At 36.6% G+C, this 13,659-nt stretch overlaps 1 protein-coding gene across 6 annotated transcripts in view; it reads right to left on the reverse strand.

The window, feature by feature from the left end:
* The window catches only part of DGKB (diacylglycerol kinase beta), a 378,935-nt gene that overhangs the window by 287,199 nt on the left and 78,077 nt on the right, over positions 1-13,659 (reverse strand). For all 6 annotated transcript variants that reach the window (XM_071429110.1, XM_071429109.1, XM_071429111.1 and 3 more), the window contains exon 2: positions 13,390-13,650. In XM_071429110.1, the coding sequence (XP_071285211.1) occupies positions 13,390-13,459 (70 nt within the window). In that variant the 5' untranslated portion in view covers positions 13,460-13,650. The remainder of the gene's footprint in view (positions 1-13,389; positions 13,651-13,659) is intronic.

Below are 13,659 nucleotides of genomic sequence, written 5' to 3' on the forward strand. Positions count from 1 at the left end.
TACTATTTATATTAGACTGGAAGTCTATCAATGAAAGTGGGAATCTCTCCTGTCAAGTGTTCACAAAAGATTAGGACAAGACTGATTTCCTGTGTAATTTTAACACTAAGAAACGATTACAAAAATAAACCCATAGTGGAAACAAACATCTGCTATGATAATGGACTTTATTCTCCTTTTGTAAAAGGGAGGAAACAATTTTCTATTTCTTCCACCTGTTTAGTCAATATAAACCAATAATTACTGTGAATAAATGAAACAGATGGAAGAAAAGGGAAACAATTTCATTCCCTTTCAGAAAAGAAGAAAGAAAATGAGGTGGAATCTCCACTTCATAAAACAGAAAAGGGCATTGAGAAAATCCTTCTGAGAAAGACTGCACAGTTTAACATAGACATTTAGTAAAATGATGCAGAAATTAAATCTCCAGAGATGCTTCACAGTCTTTAGAAGAAAGCAGATGATCAATTCTTTCAAACTAAACCTATCTGACAACTGTGGTATATGGGTTTCTTTTCACTGTTATCATTCTCTGTTTTTGAAAGACAGTTGTATGATTAGGAGGTCTGTAAGAGGCTTGATATAAAAATATTAGAATGCTATTAGAAATAAGTTCATAGTTATGCATTAGTGGCCTGAATAAGAGAAGAACTTACAACACTCACCTGCCGCTATATACAGGATTAATCACAATTAAAAACTCTAACAATTTTTCCAAGAACACCTCTACTCTTTAGCACTACATGTGTAGCATACAGCAGCAATAGAACACAACTTTTCTATCACTGGGAGCATGAAGAGCAAATCCATATGAAAAGAGCTCTTGCATATGCCTGGGGACTGTAACTCCCGGATGGAAAAACAGGACATGAAAATCCTTTCAAAAACAGGACATGACAAATTCTTTCTGCGCGGGACAGAACAATTTGCTGAACATACAGGTGGGCATTCCCATCCAAGTAAATGATGCCATTTCTTACCCTAAATAACAATTTCCAGCACAAAACCTGAAGTGCAACCAGCAAATTTAACATAACAAAAATGCAGTAACATGACATATTCCTTACTCATTAACCCAAGTTATTCAGAGCAGTTTACGCAGCTTTTTTATTCACTAGATACATGCTTGATGAGGTCTACCTCAGTTTCAAGCCGAAGACTTACTGTAGTGCAGAGACCATATTTATCACTAGTTTCCCCTAAAATAACTAAATGGAGATGTGATTATAACCCACTCAGCATAATTATACAAGATTTAGATTTACTTTTTATGTCCAGATATACCCTGAATAAAGATTGACATATTTGTGCCTGGAACACTTACAAAATTTTAGAGATGCATGCCTCCCAGGGATAGGATGCTAAACTGTAGAGATGCTAAGCTGTAGAGGTAGATTTGCTTGGGTATTTTTTCTTTGTTTTGTTTAAGGGGTTGAGAAGGTGCTGCTAGCCAAACATGCTACACAGGCTGTGTGGATAGATAAAGCAGGGATAAAAAAAAAAAAAAAAGAAGGGGAAACAGAAAAGAAAAAAGAAAACCAAGTTCTTCTGAAATGTGTTACTGGTAGAAAAACCCTGAGATTCAATGTAAACTTACTCAGGTTATTTTTAAAAATGTAAAACTGGATAACTTTAAGCTACAACATCTACACAGAGCTACAAAGTATTTATCTTAAGAGTACATTCTGCCTTGAAGAGTTTGTAGTTTGAAGAGCAGTTCAGTAGGCCTCATACAGTGTCAGTCATTACATCTCGAGATTGCTATTAGAAGGAACAGCTACTCTGACACTTGTTCTTGAAACTAATCCAGAAGAACTGCAGTGCATGCTGTGATTTAAGCACATACGCTGGGAAGCACTTCAGAATCTGCTTTTGTACCATTTGGGACAACTTAATTGACACTCCTTCTGTGAATCCCTTAAACTCCCAGAGCTCAAAGTCCAGAGCATTTAAATTTACATCATAATGTCATGTATCTTTAACAGCATGATCTTCTTTGAAGGTATCACATGTTAGACCATAGATAAAACAGCGAGCCTGGACTTGACAAACAAGGTGACAACGTTCAGTGTGTCTGAAACAAAATACAGAAATATGGTTCCATACTAAAGGCATATGAAATGAGTCATTACTTCTCTAAGTATTAGCCAGTTCCTAAACTAACTTCTTATCTACTAAAACAAATCTGAATGAACAGCCATTTCTGATTTATTCCAGAATAAGAGAACCTCCAAAGGGACTGTAAGTGGCTTTTTTCAAATTCCAGAGTGAGTACTTGCTCGGATTCACCCTCACCCAAAATTAGCTAAATAAGTACTCAAGCTATCAAATCAAAAATAATAGTGTCTGTATACATCCTCACAGATTTTAATAATGAAGAATTTATATTCAAAAACTTATAGAGGGCCTTCTACAGAATAAAAAATAATTATCATAAAGTAATTTAAATCATTTTTACAAGATAAACTCTGGCTAGCCACCAAGGTTTGGTGTGAATTCTTTTCCTTCTCCTGCAGCTATTTTCTCTCAATTTCATGATTATGTTTGTTCAGTAGTATTATTATTTTTCATAATCAAACAGCAAATGTAAATCAAAATTTTCCAAACATTCAGTTTTAGGTACTAAGTTCTATTTGGGCTCCTGTCTGCTGCTCGATTTCTCTAAAAGCCAACTTTGATTTTGTCCTAACAAGCTATTCCTAACATTTGTTCTCTGTTTTCTTACATCGCTCATAGCACTACCTATGGGTTGTAAAAATGGCACAGATACACAAATTTTGGTCTAACAAAACTTGGTAGACTCCAACTTTATTTGAAGCCATTTGTTTTGCTTTGTTTTCCACGTCTTCTTTTTTACATTTTAAAATAATTTTTACCTTTCAGGACTTTTATATTTTTTTATCCTATGAACACTTGTCACTTACTCATTTTCTTCATATCTCTTCAATGTGCTTTCACCATCTCTAGTATAATTTCAGCAATTTATCAAACTTTTAAAGTCTGTCCAGTACTGAAGTGCCACTATTCAACAAAGAATTCAGACATATACTTAGTACATGAACCATCTTCCCATCTTACAAACATCTATAAAATTTTCACTATTTCCTTCCATTCATTTCAACTAGGACTATCTATAGGCTCTTAACAAATACACAGCCTATGCATTCTTTCAAAGCAGTTACAAGGATTGCCAAAGTGTTTATGTTGATACAGGCAAGGATATTGGAGTCTGTTCCATCTCTGTAGTGAATTTCAACTATGAAGAACATACTAAAAGTAGAAACAGCATTCTACTTAAACAAAAACAAAAACTAACAAAGAGAAATCAAAACACAAACAACAAACACAACCAGAACTAACAACAGAGAAACAACAGTTAACAAAGCATTTTAAAGCTCTTCAGTATGCCTTCATGAATGAAAACATGTATTTACTAGGCAACTTAATTCTAGGAAATACATTCTTCAAAACAAACTCTTTATCTCTATTATTACTGCTACCATTAATTCGAGTGTCTCAATATCAGAATCACAGAATTGTTAGGGTTGGAAGGATCTCTCCAGACTATCTAGCAGAACCCCTGTTCCAAGGCAGGATCATCTGCAATTACAAAACCTATTTGTAACTTCTATGTTTAAAATAAAATCAAGCATTCCTATTTTCAGAATTAATACAAAAGCAATTCACATTGGAATTTAATCACAAATTCTTTTGTCCATATTCTGTACTGGTTTTAATAAAATTATGACCCACACAAAATCTGGACAGTTCTAAAGACAAATTTAGCAATATGTAATGTCCTCAAAAAGCCATTCAGTTCTGCAATGCAGCCAACAAAACTATGCAGTGACACTGCATAGCATCCACTAAAAATGTTCCAGAGCCACACAAAAAGCAATATATTTTTAGTGCCTAAAAACACAATGAAAACATATGTAATTATGGGCACATTTTAATTTTTTGTTTCTTTTAACTGGTAGAAAACAACAGAGAGGAAGGCAATCCAGGGCCCTTCACCCCAATTAATGGCAGATGGAGGAAAGTCTCCTGACACTATCTGACAGCCCAAAGCCCCCTCTTCTTCAGACACCTCTGACTCTCGATTTGAGCCATCAAGACCCACCTATTTTCTGTTTTCAAGAGGAACAAGAAAGGCAGGTCTGGCTCTCCTCTCCTTAGAAAGCCAGGAGAGGCAGAACAGCAGAAGTGGTAAAGCTAATAGCAAAGTACATTTTTTCAGTGGATAAGTTGGACAAGCAGCTTTCCCCTTCTCTCTTCAAGCATACGAGGCTTTGCTGCGCTTAAGGGACCTACCATGTGTTACTGGTTTATTGAGTGTGAATCTGATGAAGGTGAAGTGGGATCATCCTTTCTCTCAGAGCTCTGTTTTTTTCAGTTTGTCTGATGAGTCATGGATTGTCACCATTTGAATTACTTTCCAGCTCTTCTATAGAAACACAGTGACTAAAAATACATGCTTTTAATAAGAGCTGAGATTCTGCTACAGTCACATGGCTCTCCAATTAGCCCATTCTCCCTTCATTTTGTTTCTTAAAGGCTTGGTGAACTGTAACTCTCTGTTTGTGACATCAGGCTCATTTCCACAGCAACCAATTGAATTATCCCCCAAATCTTTATAATAAGAATTAGCAACAGGAACAGATGAACTCGTAAGAAACAAAAGCTTCTTACTGCTTACATGCAAATGTCCATAGAAACAACCAAACAACAAAGCAAAAGGAATATGGAAGATACATAGAAACACAGGAAATATAACAAAGGCATAATCAATGTTTACATATTTTACAGTGTATAAATAGACATTCAGTAATTTGATGACCAGATGTCAGATCTCTAATACACGCAATATACGTTCAACACCAGTAACAGCTGATGCTGCAACACCAGGTATTACTGACTGGCACCATGTACCTAAGCAGCTTCAATTCCAGAAAATGTCATTATTTTTAACCAAGGAAATAAGGAGCAAGCTGAGATGACACCATTTGCCTTTCAGAACTCAAAGACCAGCTACTAGCTACTGCACATCACAAAACCCTTAGCCACAGAAACCTGAAAACACTTCTTACAAGATTAAGGGACCCAGCCCTGTTCAGCCTTATTTATCCATTCTGTGATTCTGTTAACAAGTGTTTCTGTTTTGGACTTTGTTAGAATTCTTTACACTTGCTTCTTGCAATGATACCTTGAAAATGGAAATGCAAAGTCATTAACTTTTACCCTGAAGACTTTCTCATAATTTTCTTCTATTAAAACTGCATTATTTAAGAACCATTAAATAATAATCTGTATGTCTAAGAGTTAACACAGGCCCTGATCCTATTGGCAGTGCTAGAGTTCTGACAAACTTAATCTTCCTCAGGTACTGAAACAGCCACTGTGCCCTCAGCAGAAACACCGGAAACTTAGCAGCATAATCTAGAAAATAATATGATTTTCCTGAAAATAAAGGCCTAACCATGTCCAGTCTCAGCACAATAAATTCAACATCTGTATTGAACTACTGTGTTTCACGACTCAGCAAGACTGAGCAAACCTTGCAGTCTTCTCTAGATGTTGCAATTGCTGTTCCTTCCTCACTCCCAGATGAAGCCAATGTGCAAGAAGGTTGCAGGTAAATTATCATCTTGTAGTGAGACCACCAAATGCTTTTGATGATGGGACAGTGTCCTATTCATCAGCCAGAAAGCATCTCCAGTGCCTCTCCATGCACAAATGATGTTTGTAATAATGACAGCCTTTTCTAACAGAACTTCCTCTCTGGATTCTGCGATCAATGCAACTTGGTACTATCGAACAGCCTGAATCAACTTTTTTCCTTCTTCAATTCCTTTAACATTTCTTCCATATGAGACCCAAACAGATATACAGCTTTGACACTTCCACTAACTTTCCTAAAATAGACAAATCAAGAGTGTTAGCCCTAGCACAACTGAGACCATTTGCTTCCTAATACTTTCATTACCCCTAAATGAAAGTTACAATTTTTGGAGCCATCATTATTTTGATCCTACCAATCAATTATTCAGGAACCAGAGGGAGCTCTTTAGGAAGGAAATTGATGCTAAAAACAGCTGGTACTGCATTGAGCTGATCCAACTCTGTACCAATTTGTCATCATTTTTCAAAATCTTTGAAATACAGGTTTACACTAAGAGCCTACTGCCTTCTCTGCTTTTGCTAAATTAAGTCTCTTCATGTTATGATATATGATCTCTTGTTAGCAGTCTCCAGTCAACAGCACACAGAAGCAACACTAGTTTTGAATTTTGCTGACTATAGTCCCTTTAATTGGAACTCGAACAAATCAGATAATCCAAGAGCATCTTCTGTTCTGCAGAGGAAGAGAGTCTTTTCCAGCCTTTACAATTCCATGATTTTGGGGGATTTATAAACAGGAGATTTGTCCCAGTTTTGCCAGCTGATAGTAACAATTATAAATTCACTATTTCCTGCTCTTAAAACATGTCTCCCTGCTGCTGACATATGAAGTTTCTTACAGTTAAAAGACAGGAGAGGATCCCTGTAATTAGCTAAGACATGAACATAATACTGTAATAAGATACTCCAAGTCACTCATTGTGATACTTTGTGCTGTTACTATGTATCATTTAAAGTTCTACAAAAGCCAGTATTTCCTAAAAGAATACTTCAAACTAGAACATATAGCAGCCTGAGAGGGAGAAAAATGCACTTAAGTGCATCTTTGTCACAAAATGAAAGAAACTCCTGAAGAATTTCATAGTCCCTTTAACCAAAGCAAAGCATTCAGAACCCTTCTACATCGTTCCTTTCCCTAAATAGTTTTTCCTTTCCCTAAATTGTTTATACCTGAAACAAGTTGGATGCCCTTCTTCAGTGAAAGCAGTGGAACACAAGAAAAAAGCTCTGCATACACGAGTGTCCCACCTGACAGACATAAAAAGGCTCCTCCTTACTCACAATCATGAACAGAGTCAGTACAATACTGTTACCACTGACAAGCTAACTGGAGAATTGATCAGCTTCTGTTTGGTTAAAAACACAACTGCTAGTCACCACTAGGCATTTATCATGGCAGAAATACTAAGCATTTTATCTAATTAGAACGCCCACCTCAAAGATCCAAACCATATTGTATTATTGCATGTTTATCAGCTTTTTTTTTCTTCAGAAATGCTCAACTCATCATTCCTATCTTACATTCTCTTTAAAAGAGAAATTCTTGTTAGAGAAAGGAAAGAAATCCACTAATATTTCTGCAGATTATATTGGTGCCCAGCTTTCAATCTCCCACAACAACTTTATCTATGGTATCATCTTCAGAGGTTAAGTCTCAATTATGAATGGTTAAATGAAAAAGAAATTCATAACTTTGTACCTTCTGTATTCTGGATTTCAGTCTAACACAAGTCAAAGTTGGATCTAATATCCTCATTAGTGAAGACTGTATGTAACAGCCTTCCTTTGGACAGAGTTCGGGGCTTTGTAAGAGTAAATCTAACTAGAGACTAAATAAATAATATGGAACACTCCTAATCCATTTTCTCTAAATTGGTGCAACACAGGAATGTGTACAAAGGATTTAAATTCACAGATCTGAAAGAAAAAAAAAAAACTTACAGTGTTATATCCATCTGCATAGCTCACCTCTCAGGAGAACTAAAGTAAGTGTCCCACCAAACCACTGAGTAGTTTTCTCCACTCCATTTTCTCCTACTTAGATTTTTAGATCCAAATCAAAGATTTAGCTAAAGGATTCAGACTCTACAAATTATCAACTGGTCCCTTTTTCTGGCCATTCTACCCCCAACAGCCCTTGCATGCCAAGACTGGATCTCTCACCAGACCCATTATCCTTCTCCATGAAGCTCTCCCAAGCGCATGGGATACTGTACAGGCAGGCCTGGCAGACTCCACCTTTCATCCAGTCTAACAGATTCTGTCAAAACTTTTTGAGAACCTGATGACCTCCATCTTTACTAATAGCAGCAGAAACACTATAATCCTAAAATCCAATACTTGGGGTAAAACTATTTTCAGTAATCGCCAGTGACATTCTCTCTCCATTTGCGACACAGTCAAAAAAAACTGGTTTTGTCAAATTGTATTTGATGAGATCCTTTCCCTCATTAGAATTAGCCCAATTCCATGTGGCACTAGAAGCCTGGAATCCTCTGTGGGATTGTGTAATGGCCCATAGCTGCTGGTAAACAGCCACCACATATATGAAGTTCCCTGCATGTTATCATTTATACCCGTTGTAAAAGATAATCCTTCCCTCTGTGAGGAACAGAGAGTCAAACCCACTAAAGAGTCTCTGACAACTTAACTGTGAACCTAAACTTTTGCTGACCTTCCCATTTCTCTTCAGTGATCTTTTTCACAAATTCCTCCTTCCTGTTCCCCTACAAAATTGTTTCACTGTCTAGTTCTTGCAGTAGCTATTGATGCTACATCAAAAGATGCTGCAGCTGCTGATGCTGTTTCTGTTCTCACAGTCATTTCAGTAGCACTCCAACATCTATTTCTATCTTCAGTCTGTGACAGTCTGCTCAAGACTCCACCAGCCTGGGAAAAAATCACTGCCAAAAGTTTTGCAAAAAAGTTTTTTCTTCAGGCTTTTCCTCAGGGCACATTTTGTTGACAAACTCAAAAGCACAACACAAAACCAAGCTATTTCCCCAGAGTGCATTTGCTGCCAGAGCTCAGAGGTCTTTTTCTCCACCTACTGAGGGAAGAACTTCCTTCTTTTTTTCCTTTTTTTTTTTCCTTTTTTAATGCTTAGCTGACTCATGAAATACTCTTAACTGTTTCAAATCCGTTCAATATTTCCACTTTTGCTTTTGGAGCAGGATCCTCTAAGCTCCTTTTAATATATAATTTGGACTACAACAGCCGTAAAACTTTGTTTAATAAAAAGGAGATACAAAATTCATTTAATAAAAAGGATTAAAAAAAACCTTGTCCAAACTAATCCAATTTAACATACAGATAATAATCACAATGAAGCTATTTATATTGCTTCTCTCTAATGCCCTTACAATTCAGGTTCCTGTTTGGAGTAGTACAGAATGGCAAATATCAGTGAATCACAGAATCATTTAGGTTGAAAAAGATCTCAAGATCATTAAGTCCCATCTTTGACTCATCACCACCATGTCAACCAGACCATGGCACATCCATTCATTCCTTGAACACTTCCAGTTATAGATGCACATATGACTCAATTCTGGATGTACTTGTTATTCCACTACTGCCCGGGGCAGTCTGTTCCAGTGTTTAACAACCCTTCCCTGGAGGAAAACCTGATGTCCAACCTGAACCTTCCCTGGTGCAGCTTGAGACTTGTAAGCTTTTGTCCTATTGACTCTGTTGCTGATTGCCTGGGAGAAAAGGGCAACCCTCACCTGACTACGATCTCCTTTCAAGAAGCTGAAGGGAGTGATAAAGTCACCTCTGGGCCTCCTTTCCTCCAGGCTAAACCACCCCAGCTCCCTCAGCTGCTCCCCATACAACTTACAAACACACATCTGGTACCATATCATTTAGAAGAAACTATTTCTGCCTGAAATATCTTGTACCTACCTTACTCTATGCAATGACAGTGTTATGCAGAAAAATCCCTATATCTTTTCACCTTCCCTTCTCACAACCAGCATTGATTATGAAATCTAAAGAAGAAAAAAAATTTCTTCTCTCAAGTGCATTTATTTCCCTAGAATCTTCAGGATTTAGTGTGGGCTACCTTACTGTATATCACTATTATATAACAACCACACCAGTTACCCCTGTTTTTTATTTTTTTTTATTTTCACCTATTCTTCAGAGGCAATTTAAAACCAGGCAAAGATGTAATGCAAAATATGTTCTACTGTTCTATCTTCAGAACAGCAGGAGAGGACATTTTTAATTTGACTGGGAAGAAGGACATAAAGGAACTGTCTTTGGAAATAATTATTCTTCCAAAACCACATATATGCGTATTAACTGCAAAGTGCCAAGTATTAGGTAATATACTCTTTAGACTTCAGAAATATTTTTTGTTGATGTTAAGTAATATTTAAACTTCAATGAATTCCAAAAATTCATTGAAGCCCCAAATTACTATGCAGTCAGACTAAGAAGGGTCCTACATTGAAAGCATAAAATTCCCTTGAGTTGAGCTCAAAAATAATTTAGTAAGAAAAAATTACAGATACTCCTTGGATTAATTCACAGGAAGATATTCACTTACTATGAAGTTCTGAGTGCTGCTTAGATGGAAATATTTTTGATTAGGAACAAGTGATGGAGAACTCATTCTCCTTTGCTGTTCAGTTATATTTATGGAAATTGAGAAAAGCTATTACATATTCAAGAAAGAAATTTTGCATTCAGGGTTTGGGTTCACCAAACAGTACAGTTGGATAAAGCACTGAATATAACTATGTGAAGAAGAAAACAGGCAGACAAAACGTGGTAGGAACTTCTCAAAGTGATTACAAGGTCAGTAGCTGCACACAGAGCTAGGAGCAGACCTTGCTTAATAGTACTTGTCAGAGTAGACAGACTATCATCAAGCTCACAGAAGATTAATAAAAAGAAGAACTACACTGAACTAGAGCAAAGTGTCTTTCAGTCAGAAAGTGAAGAGCACTAGAATCCACAGGAGTAGTTTAAAGGGCTTTATACAGTGAAAGATCCACACATCTACTTTGGTGACTAAAAAGGGAATTTATGCTCTAAGTCCAAGACAGCTGGATCTATAATGTCCACAGTTACACGAGTAATATATGCACATATGACTCAACTCCGGATGTACTTATTATCTGTGCAGTCTCTTTCTAAATATAGTTTGAAATTTTCTTTGCATGACTGAAGTCAACTGATGCCAAAAGAAGCAGCTCATCTAGGTGCCACCTGAGCTCCATTTCTTCTTAAAGATAAGAAGAGTCACCTAATGTCTCTTAAAACCTGTGCAGACCCATTCCTCCGTTCTTCTTGGAAACTGTAACATTTACAGTCATCCTGACTGATTTCAGGAAAGTTTGGCAGGAAGTTTTCTTCATAAAACAGGTAGAGGTAAGACAGGCTTGCTTTCCAGATAGGGGAAAGACCAAGGACATAGTTTCAGACTGAGCTTCCACCTCAAAAGACTCAAACCCAAATCCCTCACTCCTCCAAGTGTGCATTGCTGTGCAGCAGAACAGTGTCACTCTTCCTACACTGGATCCAAACAAAGGCTTGCAGACTTGTGAGGTGGTCTGTGCCTGTGCCCTCAGCAGAGGCTGTCACATAAGTTAAACACTGTCTCACTCTGTAGCCAGCTTAGGCTGAGGAGATTCAGCTCAAACAGGGAATTGTACAACGAGTTTTCTCCTGATCAAAAAGTCAATATGCAAAACACTAGCAAATGCATTTTAAAGAGAATACTTTCTGCATTAATAGACAGATGAAGTGCCTAAAATGGATGAGCAAACTTTCTTAACCAAATTTACTTAGGCTCCAAAGAAAAGCAGAAACAGAATTCCCCCTGTACTTAAGAACTTCCTACAGGTTCTAGCACAAGGCAGCTCAGCACACCCCCTGATCCCATTCACCAGCTAACCATATCTGTTCTGAATCAACAAAGAACTGCACCCAGGGGAAAGAACAGTTTGGGGAGCAACTGGCATCCTTCCACAATCAACCCACCACAGCTGTATAAAAGTAATATTGATTTCCAGTGATCTTATTAGGCAGAAGTGACTAGCACCCTCTAAGAGTATGATCCAAGGCAGATGGTTTTTGGTAGACTATACCCTTTGTTCTAATACTCTAGTACTACAGCTTGATGCAAACAAGAAAACAATATATAAATACTGTATTTTTAAAATTCAAGAAAGTTAAAAACTTAAATAGTTAAAGTAATATTGCAATTTAGGTAAGATTAATTAAAATCTCTACACCAATCACAAAGGCAGAGCAAATGACAAACCTGCACATCAGAGGGTAAATGCAAATGACCTCTCTATGAATTCCCTACTTCTTCCAAAGTCCTGCAGTGAAACCCACTCCTTAGCACAAGGCACAGCTGGGTGCTCATCACCATCACTTGTTGGCAGACACCTGCCACAAAGTCAAACCTCCTCACAGTGTCACCTTCTGACACCCAGATCAGTCCTCTGTCCTGCAGGAGAGCCACTGGTACTTCCAAAGTTCCATGCTGGAGAAAAATGAGCAGTGAAGTTTTTTTTTAACTGAGGACTTTTGTTGTTTAGGGTTTTTATTAATACTATTTTTTTTAACTGAATCAAACTCTACCAAGTCACCAAATGAAATTTGGTTATTTTCAGTTCATTGCCTTTCCAAGTTCAATAAAGACAATGAAATAGCAAAGCAATTATATATTCAAGCTTTACAAAATTCCATAAAATTTAATTATTATTTAGTAATAAGTAAAGATATCTGTTGTCACAACCTTTTGTATCTTACCATGTTACATAAAAATATATCAAATTCAAAAATATTGGTATGATTTTTTTTTTTAAATTGCATTTTAAAGTCTTAGATCACGCACCTAAAGATATTGTTATTTAGTCCTTTAGTTAAATTAAACTGGATAGCCCAGAAATTCAAATTAGAGTCCATACCCACGGTTTATTCCTTTAGCATTATACACGAAAAGTTATATATTATTAACATTTTTTCCTAATTGCCTCAGAAATTGAACTATTTACACAAAAATGTATCATATTTCCCAAAAACAAGCATCTCGTCATTACAGAGGAGCAGAGGAAGCTTAAAAGACAACATATTTTTCTTTAATGTACACAGAAACCTGAACACAAACACATTCAAGCTATTTCCCTGACACCAACAGTTCTACTAAAATAATGGCTCTGAACTATTGTGTGTGCAAGAAGTGCTGGAGAAGCAAAGGGAAGCCAAAAGTAAAGAAATATCTTAAATGCTTTTTTCCACCCACAAGGAAGGCAAACATTTTGGCAAACGTTGCACTGAGGCCTAAGTTATAAGAATACATAGAAAAAAAAACCCACAAAACTTTCTATGTCTATTAGAAATCTTCAAATTCAGATACTGGAAAAAATTAAAGAAAAATAACTTCAAAATATTTTCCCAGGAAGCACTAAATGTTTTCAGGAGTTAAAAAAATAACTGCTCTATTATGTTTACTATTTATTTGGTGATGTAATTTCAAACAAACAAGATTATTCATATAAAAATGAGAAATAGAGAGTTTTCTTCACAATGGTCTCTGAAAGTAATGAATCATCAATGTAAAACCTGGGTTTGTTCTTTCTAAGCTGTGAATAGTATCAATAACACAAAAATTTTATATTCCACATTCAAAATACTCTTAATTTTTATTTAGCCATAAAATGAAATATTTTTAAAATTACTTACATTCTGCATACTTCTGAAGTTGAGAGAACTCTCCAGGGCTAAGGTTAACCCACTTCTCCTGGCTCGTCATAGTGGCAGGAAGGGTCCTCCTGGTGTATCAGAAGAATATTCCTTTTGACCCAGGTGTTATAAACTCCATAAAGATTTTTAACTTCAGCTCACAGTGTCTGGAGAGTGCTGAAATGGGACCAGTCGATGTGGATGAAGTTTTTGATGCTATGAACTGTTCCAAATGTGTTGGTTCAGTGGCAAGTTACAGCACTGTTAAAA

This window comes from Agelaius tricolor, unplaced genomic scaffold (assembly GCF_023055355.1).
Source record: "Agelaius tricolor isolate 1412-34295 unplaced genomic scaffold, bAgeTri1.0.p SCAF_6, whole genome shotgun sequence".
NCBI lineage: Eukaryota > Metazoa > Chordata > Aves > Passeriformes > Icteridae > Agelaius > Agelaius tricolor.